This window comes from Phocoena sinus, chromosome 10, assembly GCF_008692025.1.
Source record: "Phocoena sinus isolate mPhoSin1 chromosome 10, mPhoSin1.pri, whole genome shotgun sequence".
NCBI classification, from domain to species: domain Eukaryota; kingdom Metazoa; phylum Chordata; class Mammalia; order Artiodactyla; family Phocoenidae; genus Phocoena; species Phocoena sinus.
In genome coordinates this window covers 21146382-21171371 of record NC_045772.1, presented here as the reverse complement: position 1 = coordinate 21171371, position 24990 = coordinate 21146382, and the positions used below count along the sequence as shown (strand labels likewise).

General features: G+C 43.4%; 1 protein-coding gene across 3 annotated transcripts in view; it reads left to right on the top strand.

Moving 5' to 3' along the window:
- Positions 1–5810: 5810 nt before the first annotated feature.
- ANO4 (anoctamin 4) overlaps positions 5811–24990 on the top strand; it is a 447653-nt gene continuing 428473 nt past the window's right edge. For all 3 annotated transcript variants that reach the window (XM_032647033.1, XM_032647032.1, XM_032647037.1), the window contains exons 1-2: positions 5811–5949; positions 18462–18545. In XM_032647033.1, the coding sequence (XP_032502924.1) occupies positions 5829–5949; positions 18462–18545 (205 nt within the window). In that variant the 5' untranslated portion in view covers positions 5811–5828. The remainder of the gene's footprint in view (positions 5950–18461; positions 18546–24990) is intronic.

The following is a 24990-nucleotide window of genomic DNA, read 5'->3' as shown; positions in this document are numbered from 1 at the left end:
CAGAGCACAGGATTTTTAGGGCAGCGAAAATACTCTGTATGATACTATAATGATGGATACTTGTCGTTATATATTTGTCCAAACTCAGAATGTACAGTACCAGGAGTGGACCCTAATGTAAACTATGGATTTTGAGTGATTATGATGTGTCAATGTAGGTTCATCAGTTGTAACAACTATACCACTTTGTGAGGGATGTTGATCACGTGGTGGGTGCGTGAGTCAGGGCCGGGTATATGGGAAATCTCTAATACCTTCCCCTCAGTTTTGCTGTGACCCTAAAACTGCTCTAAGAAAAGTCTTATTTTTTTTAAAAAATGAAATTCTTTCTTCAATTTTTTTTTTTTTGGCAGATGCCCCAAAAGGCCAAAAGCAAAATGGGTAGAAAATATCTCATTCCAAAATAAGATGTTACATTCCTCACAGAACTTACAGGTGAGGTGGTCAGACACGGGTTTCGCAACCCCCAGCACACACCTACCTTAGGAGTATATTGTTGAAAATGAGAAGGGTGAACTACTAGACTCCCGGGGGCTGAGAGAATCTCAAGCAGCCAGCAGAGGAGATGCACTGCCTGTGTCACAGACATTCAGATGGATGTTCTCTGAGGAACCTACAAAAGTGCCCCATGAGAGAGGAAGATCTATCCTGACACGAAAGACTAAATTCTCTGTGATCCAGTGTTCACTCTTTGGGCTTTAGATTGACCAAATGGAGAAAACTCAGTTCAAGTCAGTGAATGGAGGATTGGTGATTTCTTTCATTAACATGATCTTTTCCCTTTAGGACTTTGCTGCCACTGGTTTTTAAATCTTCTCTGGGTTTTGTTTGCCTTTTATTTCTTAGTCTGCTTTTCTGCAGTGGAGGCAAATATTTTCCTCCCTAATGATCGTATTCTTCTCACATGAAATTTATTCTCGGTAGGCAGCTAATAAAAATCCATTCAGCATTTCTCTTTGTTACTATTAATTTATTTATTTTGGATTGTTTGGTTGATGTTATTTTAAAATCCCTTGGCACTTACCACCCTATATATGTTCTATTAAACAGATATTTAAAATCTCTTATTAAGAAGTGTTCATAAATAGAGGATTTACATGTCTCTCCTAAATATCAGTTGTTATATATATTCTGATTATCCCATTATGTTTGCTTTCACCTCTCTCAGTAGGGAATTAGAAACTAAAATGTGTTTGGGCTGAAAAGGACTGGTGCTCTGTGGAGAGATTAGAAAGTTCAGTGGTTTGGATGTCTAGGGTGGGAAGGTGGGAAGCAGAACTGATGTTCAGCCAGGACACACTGGTCCCAGTACTAAAGTCCTGAAATCCTCCATTCTTGTTATAATAAACAGGCACTGCCCCAAGACCCCCATTGCCTGGCACCTTGTTTCCCCGGGACTTCCCCACAACCCAGCAGCTAAAGGGTTAAGCCTGGCACACCTGGGGTCCCTGTTTAGGGGTGCATGTGCAGTATTGGCTGTTCAATATTATGAACATCATTAACCCTTATGAAAGGGATTACTACTTGGTTGGCATTCCTAAGAGAATCCCGGAAAACTGCTTATAATAAATAATAGGGGTTAACACCTATTGAGAACTGTTCTAAAGGCTTTATACCTATTAACTTGTTCGACACCCTCAACAACCCCATGCTGTAGCTATTATTATTACCCCATTTTGCAGATGAGGAACTGAGGCCCAGATCATACAATGAATACGTGGTGCAGTTTGGAATTTGAATTCAGGCTGACCCCAGAACCAGTGGTCTTTTCTAAGTCTCCTCTTGGATCTGACCTTCCATGATTCTCTGAGCAATACACATTTATTTGCCCATTGACTGTGGGCAAAATAAAGAAAAATAAGACATAATCCAGTCTTTTGCATAGTTTATCATCTAGTGAATTTGGTCAAGCTCCTCTTCTCCTGTTCTGGACAACACAAGTCCCACACAAATTCCTTTCTATGTCAGAGAAACTATTTAATGAACAAACTCCAGAGGAAATATTTTTTACATAAGACTCTTGTTTAATGGTGTTCATTGCAGATTAGAAAGGTGATATTTTCATATGTTGCTTTCTAGGAGATGGGAAATAGTTTTTTTTTTTTTTTTTTTTTTTTGCTGTGTTGGGTCTTCATTGCTGCACGCGGGCTTTCTCTAGTTGTGGCGAGCGGGGGCTGCTCTTCATTGCGGTGCACGGGCTTCTCATTGCAGTGGCTTCTCTTGTTGTGGAGCACGGGCTCTAGGCCCATGGGCTTCAGTAGTTGTGGTGCATGGGCTTAGTTGCTCCGCAGCATGTGGGATCTTCCCGGACCAGGACTTGAACCCATATCCCCTGCATTGGCAGGTGGATTCTTAACCACTGCGCCACCAGGGAAGTCCCAAATAGGAAATAGTTTTTTAATATAGAAACTTTTGCTTTTCACATTGAGATGGAAGTTATGGTAATTTTTTCATCAATATGAATTCAGAATAATTCAAATCCAAATGAATCTGAATATAAAACATTTTCACCCGTACAGTCATTGCAACACTCATAGTTTCAGGATGAGATACACATGTCTGTTTTCAGAAAGGAGTCATACGGCATTTGTATAACAAAATAAAGCATATTTAAGGTAAATATTATTGGATCCTCTAATAAATTTTCCTTGGTATAAATGCATAGGATTTAATAACAAGATAATGTCCCCCCAAAGAAAATTCTATTTTATGCTAAATTCAGTTAAGTTGGCTGGAGAATGATTAGTGAAATATGTTATAAAAGGCATTCATACAAGGAAAGAATGCATGAAGCAGTCTCCAAACACATTTAACTGTGAGGGGCTAACTGCTTTATATAATTTGAATGTATTTAATTTTGGAATTTTGAAAAACAAAAGTTGTCATTTCGTTTTATCTACATTTATTTTTTGCAGGTGTAGCAAATTACAGCAGAGCTCCAAGGGAGCCCTTATTGTTATGGAAACGGATCTGTTATGTGGCTATAATGCTCCCTTGTTGAAATTAGTTATTTTAAAACATTCAATTTGTTAAATCTTTAATAATGGATCACATTCTAGGTCAAGCTGATGGTGGTCATATGAAAACTAAATTAGTTTTCAGCTGCAATAGTGTTAAAGAATGAGTATTTGCAGAGTAGTTACTAAACTAAAAACTTAAAATAAGTTATTAAAAACGTTAATCACCAAAAAAATGTTAATCACAGAGAGGTGGCCACTTCCAGTGTCAAAGGCAACATAATCGCATTCAGAGCAGTTAATAATGCCTCAAATAGTTCAGGTTCAGAGCGTGCTGAAAAGTGAAGGACTAGTTTTCCTCAGTCTATCGTCTGAAAAAGGCGTTTTCCTGGAAAGATTTAGAATACAGCTTTCATCAAGGTTGTGACAGTTCATGTTTTACTCCTGAAGACGTGGTGAAGGAATAAAACATAAGAAAATCTGAATGACAAGCTTGTCTTTAAGAAATTTTACCGACAACAACACAGATCCTGGACCTCATCTTTCAAACGTCGTTTCCTCGGTGAAGTCATCTGTGAACACTGCGAAGAAAGACCCCTCTCGCTCCTTGCAAGGTGTCTGTACCACCCCGTGCTTCATCACAGTATCATAACTTCTTTTGGCCTGTTCTTCTCAAGAATGAGCCAGGGTGAGGCTACCCCTCCTGCTGCAGACCGGGAGACAGGGAGGCTGCTTCAAGACCTCAGCCCTACCTGACAGCGCAGGGCCTGAGCACAAGGGAAGGGTCTCGGCAAACCTGACAATGAAAGAATGAGGTGTATTTGTCCATTGATTCCCCAAGCAAGAGGCCCAGGATTCTCAAGGACTTGGAGTGGTATTGTGTGGACAGAAGCTCAGGTGGCCTTAAGAGAGGTTAACTAATTAGACACTACTTTTAAGTTCCTGCTGATTAGAAAGAGCTGCCAAGAAGTAGTAAAGTGCAATTTGTAACATGTTTTTATCGTCCTTCCTTATGACGCTACCTGAGCTAAAATGTGGAGGCAGAGGGAGAAGAAAGACCGGCACCTGGATTGCAGAAGACAACTTGCAGATGGACTTGGGTCTCAGCGGAGGCACGAAGAGGAAGCAAGGGAGCAGCTCCAGGCTCAGGCCCCAGGGCTGGCACAGGACTGGGCACCAGAGGTGGGACAGGCTGAAAAGAGCACTCAGCCCAGAGTGTTGAGCTGGATCCCTGCCACCCGGGCCCTGCCACCATCCTGTGAGGTGGGCACAGTGCTAACTAGCAACGGTGACCGCCACTTTAGAGATGGGGAAAATGAAGGGTCACACAGGGCATCTTGACTGAGGGTCACCTGCTGGTAGTTGGCTGACCCAGCAGGAATAAACTGCCAGATCGCGCGATCTCACTGCCCAGGGCGGCCTCGCCCTTCTCCCGGCCTGACTCCACCGACCACAAAGTGACATTTCATCCTAGAGCTGCGCCCATCGGTCCCCCGCTGCCGCCTCGCTGCCCTCCCAGAAGAGCCGGAGCGCGGGAAGGGAATGGGAGGAGAGGGGAGGGGACGGGAGGGGAGGAAGGTTGCAAGTGCGAAAACCTGACACCTGGGATAGGCCGGCGAGCACCAAGGACAGTGGCGGTGGCGAGAGGGGCGCTCGGAAACCTTGCTACAGAAACGCCCTGTTTTGCCTGAGCCAGATTTCTCTGCCCTCCCTGTGCCTCCACCAGGGTGGGCACAGCCCACACGCGGTTAAATAGCCTTGACAGCATCGCCCCGCAATTCGTTGGGCACTGGAGTTTTTCAAGGCCGAGATACCCCGGTGACCAGGACAGTCAGCCCCGCGCCAGGAAGCCCCGAGGGCCCTCACCGTGTCTTCGCGACTCTGCACTTGGGACTTGCAAAGCCTCGGGTGCGCCTGAACCCGAGGGGGCGTTAGGCGGCCTCCCCTTTTCTCTTGTCCCCATCCCCATGGATACTACTGGCTTCTTGGATCTCTTTCTCGTTCCCCATTTTCCAGACCCTGATTCAAAACAAAGAACTCTCACAATAGGATGGGTAGGCTTCCAGCGGGGGCGAGCGAGGGGCTCGGACATTCAGTCATTTCGACAAATAATGTTTGAGTTCGTGCCCTGATCGAGGCGCAGGGCAGTCAGAGGGGAATAGGACACTGATCACAGCCTCGTGGGGAGAGAGACGCACGAATAAAGGTGCCAGGATGCTGCTGCTGCTGGGACAGGTATGAACTGTTGGGGTCAGAACTCGGTACTTAGCGGTCAAGGACGTCATTAATAAAAGTCCTGAAGGCAAAACTGCCACTCGCCCCTGGGCTTTGGCCTCGGAGGCAAAGCCTTCTCGAGACTGCCGCCTGGGCTGGGAACCGCACCCTATAGTCACAGGCGGCCGGACCCAGCCCCCCATCCCCAGGCACGCTCTCCAGGGGAACTTCCCTAGCAAGGGAGCTGAAGGCTCGAGGTCCCGGAAACCGTGGCGCGCTCTGGACTTCCCGATCCCGCGTCTGCCCGCGTCACCCCTGTCGCCCCCACCCCGAGGGCCACCCGGCTTGGCGTGGACTCAGCCGGGGTCCCGCCCGCCGCCGGCTGGCTGGGGCCGCAGCCGCCTCGCGCTTCCGCCCGGCCCCTCCCACCGCCTGTTTCGCCCCTCCTCTCTCCGGGTCGCGCGTCCTCCGGCGCAGGTTCAATCCCCGCCGGGACCTGGATCGCCGCGGCCTGTTTGCGCCCTTGCTCCCCGCGCCCTGGCAGCGAGACCCGGCCCCGGGTGTCTGCGCGCCGCCGGCACCTCTCCGGGGCGGCCGCGGCGGGCTGACTGGGCGTGCTCGGGAGCTGGGAGGCCGGGCGCCGCGGGAGCCGAGCGCATGCCTTCGCGGGGCGGGACGCCCGCCGTCCAGGGGCGCCACGCGCAGGCGGCCGCTGTCGCCGATGCCCTGGCCAGCCTGGGCAGGACGCGGGCCAGGATGGCCTCCCTCACGGCATACGGTAACGGCGGGCGGTCGCGGGCTCTCGGGGCTCCTGGGGCGGGCAGACCCGGGAGCCGTCTGACCACCCCGGGAAACTTCGGGGCTCGGCTCCCGGGAGGGTCTGGAAGGGAGGGAGCGCGCTGGCTGCGGCTGCAGGACCGATGCTCTGTGCAATTGGAGGATGCCTGGAACCTGGGAAGGGGGGGTTTGTAGAAAGAGTCGGTGGAGTAAAATCGCCTAAAATTTAGGTGTTTTCGAGCTTCGGCACTCCAGTAAAATTCCGTTCGCTTCAGACCACCGAGGGGAAGGTATACGGGTGTTGAGTCCTTTTCTAGCTGTGTGAGGCTTGGTGTTAGATCTGCGTTCAGTCCTTGCTTATCTTGTCCCTGACTGACCTTGGGCAAGTTATTTAAACTTTTCTGTTCTTGCATATCTCCATCTGTAAATTAGAGATGAGAACATCTCTCTGACAGATGCTATGGGGTTAAATTATATGCACCAAAATATGTTTTTAATACAAAAATAATCAGCTTGGAAATAAAAGTTGCATGGAAATAGAAGACATTCCTTTCCCCCCTTTTCTGTTAAAGAAATATATTTTTTAATCATTATTTTTAAGGCATTGTACAGTTCTGAAGGAAAATGAAATCACAGTGTGAAGGTTTCATGCTCAGCTGGAAATCCCAGACACTTGGGAAGCCAACAAGCCTTTTTTTTATCAACATTTCTGCTTGCGTGGAAAAAAGCAATTCTCTTTAGTCCTTTATCAGAGATGCTGCTGAGACTGGGTTATAGGAGGCGGAAACTCAAGTAAGACCTCCCTCCCTTACCCTGGCTTGCAAGCAGTTGCTGTGATAACATCTAGTTTTGGCGTTTTAAACGCGGAGGTACTGAGCAATTGTTGGGGAATGTTCTGCGGGGACATCTCTGAGCCAGGGCTTGGTGGGAGGGAAATTGCTGCTCTTTGGCATGGAGGCTTCATTCTCCAGACCAGTGATGTCCCCTGCTCATTTTCCCAAGGTTAAAGGGGTCAGTCTCTATTTCTTGGGATTTAAACTGTGTAAAATGATCACTCAGGTGGCTCTGAGGGTTTGCAGTTGATGCTTGGGAACCTAACAAATTGTGAGCAGATTACAAATTGCATACTAGTGGCCTATTTTTTTTTTTTTTTTTTTTAACTCGGGGCATTTTCTGCTGGGATTTGGGTTGTTGCCCCTGCTGCACATTTAATACATAACGTTGTCATTCTTGGGTTACCATTTGGGGCTAATTCAACATCCTGACGGTTTTTTAGTCATATTCATTGGCAGAAACCTATTTTTACACCTTTTTCTATCAGAGGGATCTAACTTCTGGTTTTTACATGTTGTTAGGTTTCCCATGCCGTCCTGTGGATACTGTCAGTAAGAGGTTTACATACTAATCAGTTCCATAAATTTCTAGAGGCTTTAAAAGCTTAATTGGGCACCCAGGTGGAGAAAATGAAGTCAGAAGAAGTGAATTGTTTTGGAAAAGCAAGTATATTTCAGTAATTAAAGGAAAAAAGGTGGCAGATCATTTTTTTTGGCAACTAAGAATTAACATGGGTTTCTCTTTAGAACCTTAAAGGGAACTGAGACAGATTTAAGTAAATATCTCAATTAGAGTTTGTGCTATTTTAAATATATTTTGACACACTCTTCTCCCTCCCCCATCCCTAAAGTGGTGAATACACTTGACCGCTAAATGCACATTAGTTTCTTGGTCTGTAGCGATGTGACCCAAGACACGACAAGGTAAACTAGTCCATCAGGGTTTTCAACCTGGTGAAAACAAAACCAAGCACATTCAATATATTCCTCATCCACTGGATGCTGAGATTATTTTCTGTTGAGAGTTTGGTCCAGCTCTGGAACCTTCATCTCTCTGAAAATCTAACTGCTTTAAAAAAAGTCCCCTTTGAATTCTGTTGGATTTGGGTTTAGATATCATGATGGGGGACGATCTAGGTTTCTTGCCTGGGATTTAGAGGGTTCAATTTTTATATTCATTTGACTGATTTAATAAATGCCTCAGTCCTGTCTTTAGCACAGGGGCTGCCAAGAGAATGAACAGTTACAGTGTAGACTGTGTGTTTTAGGTTCCTAAGAAGAGAGAGAAATTTGGCTTATGTATGCATTTCATTAGCAGCAGCCTCCAGTTAAACCTCATTAGCTTCCCATCCAAATATGCATTTTTTGATCCTATGTTGGAACTTGTTTTTTCTGTATTTTGGCATGAACTTTTTACTTTCGGGCAACCATCTAGACATGTATCCTCTGGAAATGTGGAATGAGATTAGGATAATCGATAACTGTGATATGTCCTCTAATAAATATATGTTCAATGGATGATGCACTTCTAAAAAATTCTGGATTTTAAATGTCTCAGCCTTTCATACTCACTATTCATCTTTCTTTCCTTGTCCTTTACATGGTTTAGGTTCTTAAACGCTTTTAGCTCATTATGTAACCACGTGCATGAGACCAAGGAAGGTGACAAGAGAGAAGGGACCGGGACTTGATTCATTCTTGGCCATGCAAAAGAAGGCACAGGGGGCTGTGTCCCAGGCTGCACCAGGAAGGGACTTGTGGTTGGACCTGCCGGCCTGGCATGGAGCTGTCAGTGTGGGGTCTGAGGAGCTTATGGGGCACAGTGGGGGCTCCTTCAGATAAGGAAGTCCTCTCTGAGGAAATATTTGAGGGAAGGGCTAAATGAAGGAAAGGAACAAGCCATGTCATTATGAGGGGAAAGCGCATTCCTGGCAAAGGGAACAGTAAGTACAAAGGCCCTGGGACAGGAATGAGCTTGCCACATTCAAGGCTAGCTGGAAGGTCAGTGTGGCGAGAGCAGAGAGAGCAAGTAGAAGACGAAGGAGATGCAGTCAGAGCCAGTTTTGTTGTTGTAACTATCGTCCCCTCATTTCCCTCCTGCCTCTTAAAAGGCTTCTTCTTTGTGGACTCCTGCATCTGTTTATGTTGGTGTTTGCCTGGGTTCTGTCCTTGGCTTTATAATCTCACTCTCAAACATTTGGATGACATTGATTAGACATCTACTAAATGAGAGACAATGGCCCTGAGGGCAAAGTCAGTCCCTTAGCAGGAGGCCTGTAAACTGGGGTGACAAAGTTGTAAGCAGAAGTGTGGGCTATGCTGGGACACAAACAATAACAACAGCACTTTATGCGGATTAGCTCATTTAAATCTCGCAACCATCTTTTTTTTTTTTAATTTATTTTATTTATTTTTGGCTGCATTGAGTCTTCGTTGCTGGGCGTGGGCTTTCTCTAGTTGGGGCGAGCGGGGGCTACTCTTCGTTGCGGTGCGCGGGCTTCTCATTGCGGTGGCTTCTCTTGTTGCAGAGCACGGGCTCTAGGTGCGTGGGCTTCTGTAGTTGTGGCACACGGACTCAACAGTTGTGGCTTGCGGGCTCTAGAGCACAAGCTCAGTAGTTGTGGCACACGGGCTTAGTTGCTCCACGGCACGTAGGATCTTCCTGGGCCAGGGCCCAAGCCCGTGTCCCCTACACTGGCAGGCAGATTCTCAACCACTGCGCCACCAGGGAAGCCCCTCACAACCATCTTTAAGAAGTGAGTCCAATGTTAGCCCTGTATTCACTTGAAGAGCTTGAGGCCCAGAGAGATTGAAGACTTTACTTAGTCTCACCCAATGAGCGGGGCACCTGAAGGCAGGCTGCAGAGTTTGGCTGAAGAGCCTGGGGCTAGGGGAAGTTAGGAAGAGGAGAAAACGTGCTTGTTCATGCAGACGTTCACCACGCACCGGCAGCTGTGTGGGTAATCCCAGGGAGAAGGCATGGCTTGAGCAAAGGCTAAAGGGCAGTGGATGACCAGAAGTTCAGGACTTCTGACTGGAAGCGGGTATAGGAGGGGGGTGTAATGAGAGCCATGCCTAACCTTGCAACACAGAATGGAGCGAAGCTAAGAGATGAGAGCCTAGGACATAACTTCCTCACCTGTCATTTTGTCTTTATTCGGGTGACTCCCGAATAAATAGAAATCACCAACTCAGAACTTCTTTCTTGTATGTGCTGTGCTTGTCTACCCAGCTGTCTGCTAGACTTCTTTACCTGTATACTCCTCTGACATTGCCAAACTCATTGTGTCCAAAACAGAATTCCTCTCCCATACCTGTGTCCTATAGAATCACTCCAGCTACTGAGCTCCAGCTACTGGACCATGGAGTACCAGAATAAATGAGATCTCACTCCTTCTCTCAGGATAGCACAGTCAGCTGGAGGAAATAGACTCCTAAAGAGATTTATAATGCAGTGCTGCGGGAGAGGGGATGGGGGGAGCGAGGGATAGGTCAGGAAGAGTTACCTGGAGGAGACGATGTGAAAAGGCCAATTGGGAGAAGAAGGACATTCCAGGGAGGGGCAACAGCATGAACAAAGATGAAGGGGATAGATGGCAGGGGGCATAAAGGCAGCTTCCAGCAGCATGGTGTTGGTGGAGCATGACATCCAAGACAGGAGACATTGGCGGGGCCAGCACGCTCCATGCAGTCACCTAGACTAGAATCCTGGGAGTCGTCTTTGAGTCCTCCCTTACCAGAATATACTAGCAGTGACCTTGGGCAAACCAATTCACCTCCTGTGCCTCAATTTTCTTATCTGTAAAATGGGGTCACTCTGAGGTTTAAATGCAACAGTACTTGTAAGAGCATATGAGACACACATAGTGAGTACCTGGTAAGCATAGCTATTACTGTCAACTGCCTCTCCCAGCCCCGTATACTCTCAACTACCAAGTGCCATTGGTTCTTCTTCCTCAAAGTCTTTCTACTCTGGTTTCTCCTCTCCCTGCCCCCTCCTCTTATGCTGGTCGAGGCCACCGTCACTGCCAATTTTGACTGCGGCAGCAGCCTCCCAGCTGTCTCTCTGCCTCTTTCCCCGCCTCTCTGATCTCAGTTGCAGATCTGATCCTGTTATTCCTCTGCTTAAAACTCTCCAAGGGCTCCCCTCTGCTTACAGGTCAAAGTCTAACCTCCCTAGGTTGGCAAACAAGGCCCTTCAGAAGCTGACCATTCTTCTTTCCTGCTGCCCTTGGCCCCAGTGTCCTACCTTTTAGGGAGGGAGGTGGCTGGGGGTGGCTGATTGCACCTGGTTTTCTCAGGTGTCTGAACCTTGGCCCATGCTCTGAAACACAGCCCCTTCCTCCTTTATGAGGCTCACTCCCCCTCTCCTTTGACCTCCCCATCCTACTGGGCTCCTCTCTTGGAACCTTTCAGGGTACTCCTCTCCCCAACAGCTTTTCATTTTGTACTGTAATGAGGACTCCTCTCTGTGGGTTGTAAAATCCCAAAGGCCAAGGGCTACATCTTTATCTTTATATTCCTGGTGCTTAGCCCAGCACCTGGCATATACTGGGTGAGCAATCCTCGGCTGTCTGATCGACTGAAGGACTGAATGGACTCCAGCAAGGGGTAGTACACCACACACACGTTTTTAAAACTTCATTTTCCTATTGCAAATAAGCAATATAACTTTTACCCTTCAGAAAATAAGAATGAACAAAAGAGCAAAAGTGTCCACACTACGTGGTGAAATCAGATGTATGCTAACGGGCTGGAAGTCATGCTTTGGCTGCAAAATAGATCCAAGGAGCTGTTTGAGGACTTCTCTTGTTTTTGCCCTCTACCACCTGGCATGCTTGTCATTATGCAATCCAGACACTCATGGTCAACATTGATTTAGGATCCTTTTTGATTAAGAAGCTGCAACAAAGTCTACACAGACTAGTTTTTGACCTTCAGCCCTTCACACTTTAAAAGTTTCTTTCTGGGGCAAAATTAAAATTTTATTTTGATCCTGTGAAGGAGCACTTTAATCTTTTCCTTTAAAACGTGATGTTCTTTGTAATAGGCGTGTGGATTTTTCTATTAGAACTTAGTCCTAGACAAACAGTCCGTAGCTACCAAGGAAGTTTCTAGAACAATTCAACATATGTTTTGTGAGTGCTTACTATGTGTCAGGTACTGTTGTGCGTAAAAACAAAATTAAAAACTGTTCTCATGAATCTTACATTGTAATGAAGAGGCATGGATCTTTACCTTCCGGAAAAAATGAAAGAGAATGTGGGATTTTCAACACTGAATCAAATAGGTACAAGGAGGAAAGAAAGGAAAGGAAAGGCTTCTCTCTAATTAGGGTTCCTGCAAGGTCTTTTGGCCACTGTGCCTGCAAGGGTGGAATCAAAGGGAAGCTGAGATAGTGAGTATCAGGCCCAGTGTTTAAAATGCAGGAATGGTGACTATAGTACTTGAAAGCTTACTAGAGTCTTTGGCAAACATTTATTGTGCTTTTTATACATTAGGCAGAGCTAGGCACTGTGGACAGAAGGTGAATAAGGGATGGCCTTGCCCCCCAGGGGTTTGGGTCTAGCTCAGGTCCTGTGGGAGATGCAGAGGAGGGAACAACTCCTAGTATTATCACAGCTGGTCCCTGCCCTTCTTGTCTCCTAATGCTGCTGCAGAGTTACATGAAAGAGCAAAGGTGAAAATGTTATGAAAACCTAGAAAGTCCTAGAGCAATGTAGTACACAGCACTGTGGTGTGTTTATTGTCATTACTGTAGGGAAAGCTCTGTGGAGTGACGCATACTCTCTACACTTTGATTAATTCATCAACACCTTAGGGGAGACCTTCCAAGGCACCAGTTCCTACCTGGTACCAGCCTGCATCTACTGTATGTGCTAGGCACTCAATGTTTTTTAAATGAATGAATTTCAGTCACAATGTAAAGGAGGAATTTGAGGCCCAGGGAGCTTAGGTGATGAGATACAGGCTACACAGCTAGGAGGAAAGGGTTGGACTTGAATATTAACTTTTCTGTAAGCCTATAAAATACACAGCAGACATAGAATAAATCACACTCAGAAATAAATATTTCTGAGGGACATACATATGCACACACACACACACACACACACACATCCCACACTATTTTGTTTTCTTACCAGTGGATTCTCTAGAGCCTTTTATAAACAATTTTAAGTGATTTACAAAAAGACAAAAAAAAAACCCAACCAGATGTGGTAAACAGTTGTAGCTCACTCTGCACAATAAATATGTATTTTGTAAAGTAAATGGTATTTCCAGTACACTTGTGTAGGGTAGTAATTAAAGGAATCATATGGTGAATTTTTTGGTAAAGTCAATAGTTATGCATCATTTATCTGTTTGGTAATTCTTGAGTTTCATCTGTCCATATGTATAAGCAGACTTCAAATATGTTTTTAAGGGTTTAATGAAAACATTTTCTTTTCCTTTTTAAATTTGTCCTTTCTTTCTTGCTAGTGAGATGTTTTCCCAGGCTTTGTGGATTGTGGATTCCAGGGGAGGATTTTACCAGGACCTGGAGATCCTAGACCAGTAGCATTGCCACCACCTGGGAGTCTATTAGAAATGCAGTTGTCAGTTATATATCAGTAAAATGGAAAAAAATGCAGAATTCCAGGCCCACCCCAGTGATAGTAAATCAAGCTCTTCACTTTAACAAGATACCCAAGTTATTTGCAGTCTCAAATTTTCCATATTTTTCCAAACATTTCTTGCTCAACCAATCAGTTATTGTGTTAAAATCTCCCCCTCTGATGATGGATTTGTCAGTTTCTCCTTGTAGCTCTATTAATTTTTGCTTCATATATTTTGAGGTTATTTTATCTCAAATAACTCAGATGTAACATTTTTTAATATCTTCCTGAAGAATCAGACCTGAACCTTTTATCATTATTTATTGACTGTCTTTATCCTTAATAATTGCTTTTTGTCTTAAAGCCTTTTTCATCTAAAACTAACATAGCTACTCTAGCTTTATTTTGATTAATGCTTGCTATATCTTTTTATATCTTTTACTTTCAACATTTTTGTGTCCTTATGTTTTAAGTGTTTCTCTTATAAATAGCATTTAGATTTTCTTTTTGCTTTCTAAATCCATCTCACAATCTCTTAAATAACAAATTTAGACCATTTACATGTATTGTTACTACTAGTGTAATTGAACTTAATTCTACCATTTTACTTCAGATTTTCTCTTTGTCTTGTTTTTTTCCTGTGCTTTCTCATTTATTTCTCTTATCTAAGTAGAATTTTTTTGTTAAATTTCTTCTCCTTCCCCACCGTCTGTCTCCCACCCCCTTCAGCACAGCAAACTGGTTTGGAAATATAGTTTATTTCTGTTATTTTAATAATTACCCTTCTACTTGTGGTTAAATCTTACCTAACGAATTCTACACATATTCATTACATTTTGTTTCACTAACTCTAAATTTAATATGTTAACCTCTCCCCTGAATAATACTTTGATTTTTGAGCACCCAGCTCATAGCTTTGTATACTATGATTATTTTGCATTTTAGTTATATTTCTTTTAAAAAATTTCCCAAATTAGATATTATAGTTATCATTTTATATTGACAATTTTTGTTTAGTTTTGCCTACATATCTACCAGAATTCTGCATTCGGTGGGAAAATGAAAATAACCATGGTACATGCTTTTTTTGCTGTGGTTAAGATGAAAGATAGTCTGAATGTTGAGGTGGGCCTGATTTTATTTGGTTATAAGACAATACTGTTTATAAGTATACCCAAAATAATTTGAGACAAAGAAAATTGGGTTAATTTTGTCACGTGTTTCTGTTTAAGTGGGCCTCTGAAAACAGAATCCCTGAGACGATGTCTATCTCATTCCCTGCAGAACCTCATCAAATAAATGACTGTCAAAGATGTAGCACCAGATACAACAGGAATCCACCTAACACAGCTTATGATGTTAATCTGTCCTCCTCTGTCTTTGCCTTTGTTCTCAAATATTGGTCTAGTGTAAGACAAGCCTAGGTTTTAATTCCAGCTTTGTGACGTCCCTGAAGTGTGACTCTGGGCAAGTTCCCTGATTTTGTGAACCTCTAGTTCCTCATCTGGATAGTGGGATAATCACACCTACCTTAAAAGAGTTGTTTTGGAGCACAAATGAAATAATGATGTAAATGAAATAATGAATATTTAACATAGTGCCTGGCAAGGAGTAAGTACTCAATGACTATCGTTGTATGAATCCACCACCATCTCATTTTTTTAGACATTTTTTGCAGAATTTGCATTCCTAATTTGTCCTACTGTGATTTCTGCCCCCTTTGCTTCTTTAAAAAAGCTATTGTCCATACAGACAGGTGGGCAAGACAAATTTATAATTTAACAAATAGTTATAAAATGAGTACTGTGTTACCACCACCTAGGTCAAGAATAGAACATTCCCAGCACCGTAGAACCTACCCCCACTCCCTGTACTTCTTCACAATTTCAAGCTGCTTTCTTCCTCACCAGATGTAATCACCATGCTGACTTTTGTGCTAATTATTTTGTTACTTTTCTTTACTGTTTTACCATTTATATATGCATCTATAAACAATATAATTTAGTTTTGTTGTTGAAATTTTCATAAATATAATCGTATAGCATTTGGGTGTTGCTTCTTTCATTAAACATTATGCTTATGAGATCCATTGATAGTATTTTGTGTAGCTTTGCTTCATTCTTTTCCTTTGCTATATGGTATTCTATTTTATGGGTACCTTTGTTCTTTTTAAGTATAAAATAAAAATAATAGCAAACACTAATTGGACACTTTCTATGTACTACTTTATAAAGTAAGTGCCTTTATTATTTGCATTGTACATACAAGGAAACAGAGCCCCGTAGAGATAAAGTATTGTGCCCAAGGGTTGGAACCAGGTATCTAATATGAATACTGACTCCAGAACCCACAAAGTTTATTAACCTCATTCATAGTCTCAAGTCCTTCCACTAGGTACCTGATTTTTTTTTTTAAACTACAGTTGGTTCCTAGAGGGTTAAATGGATAGTCAAGCCCTCCCACAAAAATCTAACATTTTTGTTTTAATTCTTATATAGGAAGGCACCTTCCTTTACAGAGTCACTTTGTACCAAAACTGCCACAGGTCTTTGTACTTCTGCTCTTTGAGTCTTTTCAAAATATTGCCACCCAAACTATGCCCTAGTTTTACCATTCAGATTCAAGTCAAATTTCAGTAGTTTTTCCTGTTCAAATGTATGCACAGCCTCTTCTCAAGCATTCATTCCTGACTCAAGCATTCTGCTTCTTTATTGATTACTGATTTCTCAATGTGCTTTTCTTCTTCATTCCTTTTCTCTCCATTCAGAGGCATTTCCGTGGCTCTTGAATCTCTCCCTTCACCCTCCTCCCCCCTTTGATGCCATTGACATTGTCCCTGGGAGGTCTCCTCCCTTCCAGAATCTTTTAAGGACAGATCATTAGTGAAGGGTTTAAGAAAAAATTAGGAGTGACAAGTTTAGAGTAGTTTGATATGTTTTGGGTCTGGGTTTTGTTGATTCAGCTGATTCCACAAATATATATGGAATGACTTGCTAACATTTGGTGTAGCTGACTTATTTTCATTAGCCATGCCTCATCCTCTTCCACCTCCCAACCCCTAGCCCGGAAGAAGTGAGATAAGCATTATTGTCACCATTTTCAGATGGAAAGACTAATACTAAAGGAAGTCAACAGGTTGACCAAGTTCAAGGAGTTCATGTGTAGCAAAGCTGGGGCTTCAAACCCTAGGCCTGCTGACTCTAAGCCCTGTGCTCCTTCTTTTTGATCACGGCAGCCTCTACTGAAGTTATAACTAATAGGAAGGGGAAGTGGTCTTTTGTTATCCTTTCTTTAATTTCATGCATTCCTTTGTTCTTTCAACCAACGAACATATATTGAGGATTCACCTTATGCCAGGCAAAGCACTAAGCTCTGGAGATAACAAACTGAAAAACGTGTGGACCTGCCCTTGCCAAGCACATGGTTTGGGATACCCATAAAACGAGTGCGATCTCGCATGCACAGTGCTGTTGGAGGTGTGTCTACTGTTCCCGGAAGCCCCCTAGAGAGGGGGGATGGTCTGGGAATAGTTCTTAGAGGAGAAGTTGGCCACGTGCACTTGTTTGAATTATTTTTCCCCACAATAAAAATAGTCTTAAAATATTTTTTTACCTTCCTGTTTGTGGACCTACAGTGGCCTTGATGTGGCCTCTAAGGGCCCCCACTACTTCACCGCCTTCTGGCTCACTACCTGCGTTTGTCAATACTTTCTAGCTGCTTTCAAACCACAAGCATATCCGGACACCCCGGCGGATGACTCCCATTTCCTGCCCTCTCTGTCCAGGTACCTGCTGTTCTTTCCTCTTCTCTAAAAATCCGCATTGCTCTCTCAATGAAATATGACTCAGTACGTTTCTAGAAACCCTTTCTCTTTGACTACATTTGACATTCTTGATTATTTCTTTCCCTCGGACTTCTAATTTTCATCATTATAGATCAGAGTTTCAGAGTTTTCCTGGTATCCCATAACATGTAATATTCAAATATTTCCTTCAGGTCAGTTTCGCAGCCATTCTTATAGTAACTCTGTGCAAACTGTAGCGTTTTATATTAGACAATATGTATTTATTTTGATATTTTAAATCACGTATGCCCTGCCTTCTTCATAAACAATTTGAAGCAGTTCTGATCTCGATTTGAGCTCTGTTCTGCCACATGCTGTCGTGTGACCTCGGGCAAGGTGCTCGGCTGCCTGGAGCCTCAGCTTTTCCACCAGAGACGTGGGGTGACGCTCGCCCTGTTTCACGCCGTGCATGAGACGATGTGGCTGAAAATGCTAGGGTGCCGTGTCTATGGGAGGTTTTGGTGTCTTTGCCCCTCTGTCGGGAACATGGTCTGCTCACGGTAGTGAGGACTGCAGTGCAGCTAGCTGCACTGGAGCCTTGCAGGGAATTGCACCCACTTCTCTGTCTCCACGGCCGTTCCTCCCATGGTTTGGCCACCACCATCACTCATCAGGATGACTGCAGTGGCCTCATAAAGGAGTCTTTCTGCCTCTCCTTTCATCCTCCTCCTGACTGGTCTCCTTGCTGCCTCAAAGTGATCTTTCTGAAATGAAGATGGGATCCTGCTCTCTTGGCAACATCCCAACTTGTTAACGTGGTTTAGAAGACCCCTCGTAGTCCAGCGACTGTGCACCTCTCTTGTAGTGTATTCAGCTGCTAGCTCGTGAAGCAGAGGCTTCCGAGTCTCCAGACAAGATGATAGCACTCTGCCTGGATCCTTCCCCTCAATTCACCCCCCTTTTGCCTAGTTCACTTCCCCCAGGAAGCCTTACCTGATACCCTCTAGTCTGGGTCAGGTGTTTTCTCACCTTCCCCTGTAACCCTCCCCCAGCACCCTCCCCCCATTATAATAAAGTGACACCAAACTGAAATTGCCGGTGTGACAGTCTGGGTTGTTTGTTGAAATGTTCCAATGCACCTAGCATTCCCTAAATGTCAATGAATGAACCAATGAATAAGTATGAGATACTCAGACACAGACAGCTGGTTTATTTACCAGCAGTCGTATATTTACTTCGTGGTCATGGTGTTTACCAGGATGTAATTAACCTTCTCCTCTTTTGTTTTCTTAAACAGACAAAGATATAAGCAGTGGGAGTTATAACCTTTCCTCCGCAACGACGGGCAGCTACTACAGTTGTGTCAGCCAGATCACCATAGGTGAGCAACTGTGCCAGTTTTTAACGAAACCTATTATTGCCTATAAAGGTTGGGGGTGCAGGGCTATGGAAGGAGTGAGTAGAAAGGGTAAGCGCATCAAATTTATTTTCAGAGTCAGGGTAAATACTTGTGGACTCACCTTGTTGGGGTGCCCTCTTGTGGATCCTTATTGCTTTTGCATAGAGATGGATGGAGGAAATGTGATCCAGAGAGATTAACAAAACAAAACAAAACAAAACACAGGTTTCCCAGTTTTTCTTCATTTGCTTTCTCTTTCATTTGTGTATCACCTATATTATTATGTACTTAATATTAAAACGGACTCTTTAAGATTTATTTTCATTTATTTTAAAAAAATTTATATCACAACTGCAAATAGAAAAGGTACATTTCCCATAAGTATAAGTTAATGCATACGGGCATAAAATAACAAATCAGTGTTCCTGAATGCTAGCTATGCTTTGGAGGATTCTGTGTATGCCAGCTGTCCTGTCCCCTGACTTCACAGAAATGAAATTCCATGTCATAGTACATGGCCTTCTCAGAAACTTGAAGTCTGCAGTTTGGAGTGTGTGGTTCTCTATCCCTTCCCCCCTGGATGAGGGACCCCCCCCTATGGAGATGGTAGGATCCTGGCAGAATATACTGTGTTCACCTAGCACTCTCCCAGCCGCCTTCCTGCTCACCCTTAAACATGTTTTATTTTGGTCAAAAAGGGAAGAGTGACCACGATTATTTTTCTGTCTGCTGAATCTTTCCTCTCCTTTCCACTTCCTTTCAAACTTTTCTTGATTTAAGAATCTTGGCTATGACTTAGAAACAAAAGAATAATGGTGATACTTGCAGCTAACATTTATTTTGCACTTATCATTTGTCAGCTGCTCTTGGCCCTTGACATACATTAGTTTACTTAATTGGGACTCTATGAGGAAGGTACTGTCATTTCCCCATCTTACAGATGAGGAAACTTGCTGTTTGCCTCACAGCCAGAAATGGATGTGCCTAGGATTCCAATCCAGGAATGACACAAGCTCATGCTTTGAAACACAGTGTCATGGTTTCTCAGACTCCAGCAATGTGGACCCCTGTAAAAAGAAGTAATATTTATGAGCCTCTAAAATGGATTTAAATTATTTTTATTATAAGGATACCTAAGTATGTTCCAACATAAAATGTAACTATAGACACCTTATTTTCCAAATAGCCATAAAAATCAAATCAAATTTATAAATGATATTTAAAACACTGAGAAGAAAAACAACCACAAATTCACCACATTGATTTAAGATGATGGGCTTTGTTATTTTGCTGAAATTCAGTCACTGCTTGTAATGCAACGTGGTCCTGGCTGCAGCAGTGAAGGTTCTTTGCACTGAGCTCAGTATTTACAGTATTTATGGTAACTCTTCTGTGCCACCACCTCTCTCTGTTCAACCCACTCTGAAATCTCTGTTAATGCTCACTCAGGTGAGATTATTGGATCTTTGTTTGTTTGCACCTTTGTTTACACCTTGACATTCCCCTCTCTCTCCTCTTCTCATTAAGTGTATCAACTAGTGGCAACTTGATGGAAACACAAAAGCAAACTCAGGCACTAAAATTAAGTGGCAAAATTTGGTCCATGGTATGCACATATTCATTTTTAAATGATTAAATTGACTTTTAAATGAAAAATGAAAACAACTTAAAAATCCCTGTGGAGAGTTCATGGACCCTGGTTTGAAAACACTAAATAACCTAAAATGACATTCCTAAAGACATTTGTTAAGTAGTGAGAGGTCGTTTAGATTTCAGAGTAGGAGGGTGACAGGATGAATGCATGTATGAAAGGTTATTTGGGTGGTGAACAGGATGGATTTCATGTGTGAGAATCTGGTGTTATGACAGAGTAAGTGGCTCTGACTGTGGTCTTGACATGAGACAGTAATGAACGTGGGAAGTGGGATAGAGAGGCAGGTCTGGAGGGAGAGGCATGGAAGAGTCAGGAGGACTAGTCATTGCCTGGATGTGCCTCAGATAGTGTGCCCTGAGACTTTGAGTCAGGTTGACAGGGAGTCTGAGCCGTTCATTGAAATACAGAGGTCAGGAAGAGGACTGCATGGCTCTAGGGTCCCAGTGTGTTGGGTTTGAGGTCCCAGTGAGACAACCCCCCTCCTCAGAATGACTCACAGGAAGTTGGAAATGTGGAGAGAATGGGCAGGAGATGAAGATATTGGCATTCTCTTCACAGAGAGTTCAGTTGAATCTGTGGAAGAGGATGAGATTATAAGAGTGGGCATCAGTATATTGAGTGTGTAGAGGGTCAAAGACCAATCTTTGGGGGAAGCACAATTAGTATAGAAATAATGGCAGTGGTAGGAAAACCTAGCGAGTACATTTCTTGAAATGCCCAGAGAATTTCTAGAAGGGGAGACTGAGGAGGGTTAAAGTTAAAAGGCTGCCCTGGTGACATCCCATGTCAGTGGATGGTGGGAGGGGAGCCAGCTTACAAGGCTCTGAATAAGGAGTGATGAGCTGTGAGTAGAGACCTCTATTAAGACACTTGTCAGTGAAAGTGGAGGGGTAAACAGTGAGGACCACATGGGAGCTTTCTGTGCCAAGTGCTGTTCTAGTTGTTTTCCCTGTATTTACTCATTTAAGATGAGTAAATGCCACCAGAAAACTACTAGAGCTAATCAATGAATTTGGTAAAGTAGCAGGATACAAAATTAATGCACAGAAATCTCTTGCGTTCCTATACACTGATGATGAAAAATCTGAAAGAGGAATTACGGACACACTCCCATTTACCACTGCAACAAAAAGAATAAAATACCTAGGAATAAACCTACCTAAGGAGACAAAGTATGCAGAAAACTCTAAGACACTGATGAAAGAAATTAAAGATGATACAAACAGATGGAGAGGTATACCGTGTTCTTGGACTGGAAGAATGAACATTGTGAAAATGACTATACTACCCAAAGCAATCTACAGATTCAATGCAGTCCCTATCAAACTACCAATGGCATTTTTCACAGAACTAGAACAGAAAATTTCACAATTTGCATGGAAACACAAAAGACCCCGAATAGCCAAAGCAATCTTGAGAAGGAAAAATGGAGCTGGAGGAAGGAGGCTCCCGGACTTCAGAGTATACTACAAAGCTACAGTAATCAAGACAGTATGGTACTGGCACAAAAACAGAAATATAGATCAATGGGACAGGATAGAAAGCCCAGAGATAAACCCATGCACATATGGTCAACTAATCTATGACAAAGGAGGCAAGAATATACAATGGAGAAAAGACAGCCTCTTCAATAAGTGGTGCTGGGAAAACTGGACAGCTACATGTAAAAGAATGAAATTAGAACACTTCCTAACACCATACACAAAAATAAACTCAAAATGGATTAAAGACCTAAATGAAAGGTGAGACACTATAGAACTCTTAGAGGAAAACATAGGCAGAACACTCTTTGACATAAATCACAGCAAGATCCTTTTTGACCCATCTCCTAGAGAAATGGAAATAAAAACAAAAGTAAACAAAAGGGACTTAATGAAATTTAAAAGCTTTTCCACAGCTAAGGAAAACATAAACAAGACAAAAAGACAACCCTCTGAATGAGAGAAAATATTTGCCAGTGAAGCAACTGACAAAGGATTAACCTCAAAAATTTACAAGCAGCTCATGCAGCTCAATATCAAAAAGCAAACAACCCAATCCCAAAATGGGCAGAAGACCTAAATAAACATTTCTCCAAAGAAGATATATAGATTGCCAACAGACACATGAAAGGATGATCAACATCACTAATCATTAGAAAAATGCAAATCAAAACTACAATGAGGTATCACCTCACACCAGTCACAATGGCCATCATCAAAAAATCTACAAACAATAAATGCTGGAGAGGGTGTGGAGAAAAGGGAACCCTCTTGCACTGTTGGTGGGGATGTAAATTGATACAGCCACTATGGAGAAGAGTATGGAGGTTCCTTAAAAAACTAGAACTATCATATGACCCAGGAATCCCACTACTGGGCATATACCCTGAGAAAACCATAATTCAAAAAGAGTCATGTACCACAGTGTTCATTGCAGCTCTATTTACAATAGCCAGGATATGGAAGCAACCTAAATGTCCATCGACAGAGGAATGGATAAAGAAGATGTGGCACATATATACAATGGAATATTACTCAGTCATAAAAATAAACGAAATTGAGTTATTTATAGTGAGGTGGATGGACCTAGAGTCTGTCATACAGAGTGAAGTAAGTTAGAAAGAGAAAAACAAATTCCGTATGGGAACCTAAAAAAAAAAAAAAAAAAGTGGTTCTGAAGAACCTAGGGGCAGGATAGGAATAAAGACGCAGCTGTAGAGAATGGACTTGAGGACACGGAGAGGGGCAAGGGTAAGCTGAGACGAAGTGAGAGAGTAGCATGGACATATATACAATGTAAAATAGATAGCTAGTGGGAAGCAGCTGCATAGCACAGAGAGATCAGCTCAGTGCTTTGTGACCATGTAGAGGGGTGGGATAGGGAGGGTGGGAGAGAGGGAGACGCAAGAGGGAGGAGATATGGGGATGTATGTATATGTATAGCTGATTCACTTTTTTATAAAGCAGAAACTAACACACCATTGTAAAGCAATTATACTCCAATAAAGATGTTAAAAAACAAACAAACAAGAAACCAGGAAAAGGCAGACAACAAATTTCCCCCTAGAGACTTCAGAGAGAGCACGGCCCTGCTGAAATCTTGATTTCAGACTTCCAGCCTCCAAAACCGTGAGAGGAGAAATTTCTGTTTTTTTTAAGCCACCCAGTTTGTGATCCTTTGTTACAGCAGCCCTAGGAAACTCATATAACAGGTTCTTACTGACCTATGAAGTCACCTCTGAAGGGGCAGTGGGTATGTCACACAGTTTCCTCAGAAGGTGATGGGACAACTGAAAGGCCCTTGGATGTTGCTTCTGTTTCAACAAACTCAAACTGGCTGAAACCATAAGGAAGGTTATTATTTCATATAATAGGAAGGCCTGTTGGGAGGACAGGTTGAGTACGCTGCTCGATGATGTTGTGAAAGACCTTCTCCCCCTTGCCTTCCTGGGAAAATCTATCTTCCTGATGGCGGCCCCAAGGCTGCCGTGGTTCCAGGAATGTCACTCAGGCACAACAGTGATCAGAGAGAAAGGAGCTTTGGTGCCTTCCTCAGGTGTTCACTTGAGGAGCTGAAACTTTCCCCTGAAGCACCTCAGAGACTTCTATCTCATTGCATGGGATTTGGTCACATGACCACCCTTCAGCAAATCACTGACAAGGGAGATAAGATTGTGTTCTTTACACCCATCGTGGCTCATGTGGAGGTCAGGGAGTGTGAGGTCTGTCTGCCCTGAGTCACAAGCTGCGTGGGAGTGGGATGAATTCCCAAACAAAATGTGACTCTGTTGGGAGGAAGGGGTGTGGGTGGAGGATGGATTCAGCACAGTCATCAGGCAGTGTCCACTGCCCACAGTCTGTCCAGTACAAAGCACTTTAAAAATATTTATAGTAAAAGCAGCAAATAATTAACAACTTTATACTCAAAGTCCTGGAGGGAGGACATCTCTGAGTCATCTAGCAATTCTTTTTTAAAAGCTCTTTTTGTTTTCTTTCATCTCCTGTACTTCCGTCCTTCTCTTACAGGATAGTCATCTCACACAGAAGTGTCTCATTTGTGAGGGAATCCATTTAAGAGAACAGCACACTTCTGGACTTCCTGTTAATGTAGCTCCTTCTAGGAACCTATGTCCTGACCGAAGAATTGCCAAAAGAATTGTCAAAAAATCCAATCAGCAGAAAAAGTGACACCTTCTGAAATTTTTCTACCTATCCATGAGACCCTTGGAAAACTCCTTATTTTCTTCTTCTTTTTTTTTTTTTTTTTTTTCTGGCCGCACGGCATGGCATGTGGGATCTTAGTTCCCCGACCAGGGATGGAACCCGCGCCTTCCCCGACCAGGGATCGAACCCGCGCCCCCTGCATTGGAAGCGTGGAGTCTCAACCACTGGACCACCAGGGAAGTCCTGAAAACTGCTTATTTTCTGATAGTAAACTCCTATTTTTTCATGTATGAAAGACTTAAGAACTTTAAAGTTGATTAACATCATTTTTTTTCTCAAGACAGCCTATAATTTTGAGTGTTCCTTACATGTCTCTGTTTAGGATTTGGGGGCTAGTGGGTGATAGTGTTGGCATGCAACTCAGAGAAAGCCGAGACCCCTGCTTCTACCCAACCCCCGACCTGGGGACAGGATGGTGGGTGAGGGAGAGTGAGTAGGCTGCCAATGTGACATTCCTGTTACTTGCCTCTTGGGCACTTGGACACTAGCTGTTCCCTTGGATGGTTGGATAACCAACCACTCAAAATACTTTGACCTCATTGTTGGTTTTAAATTTAGGCTGGTCCAT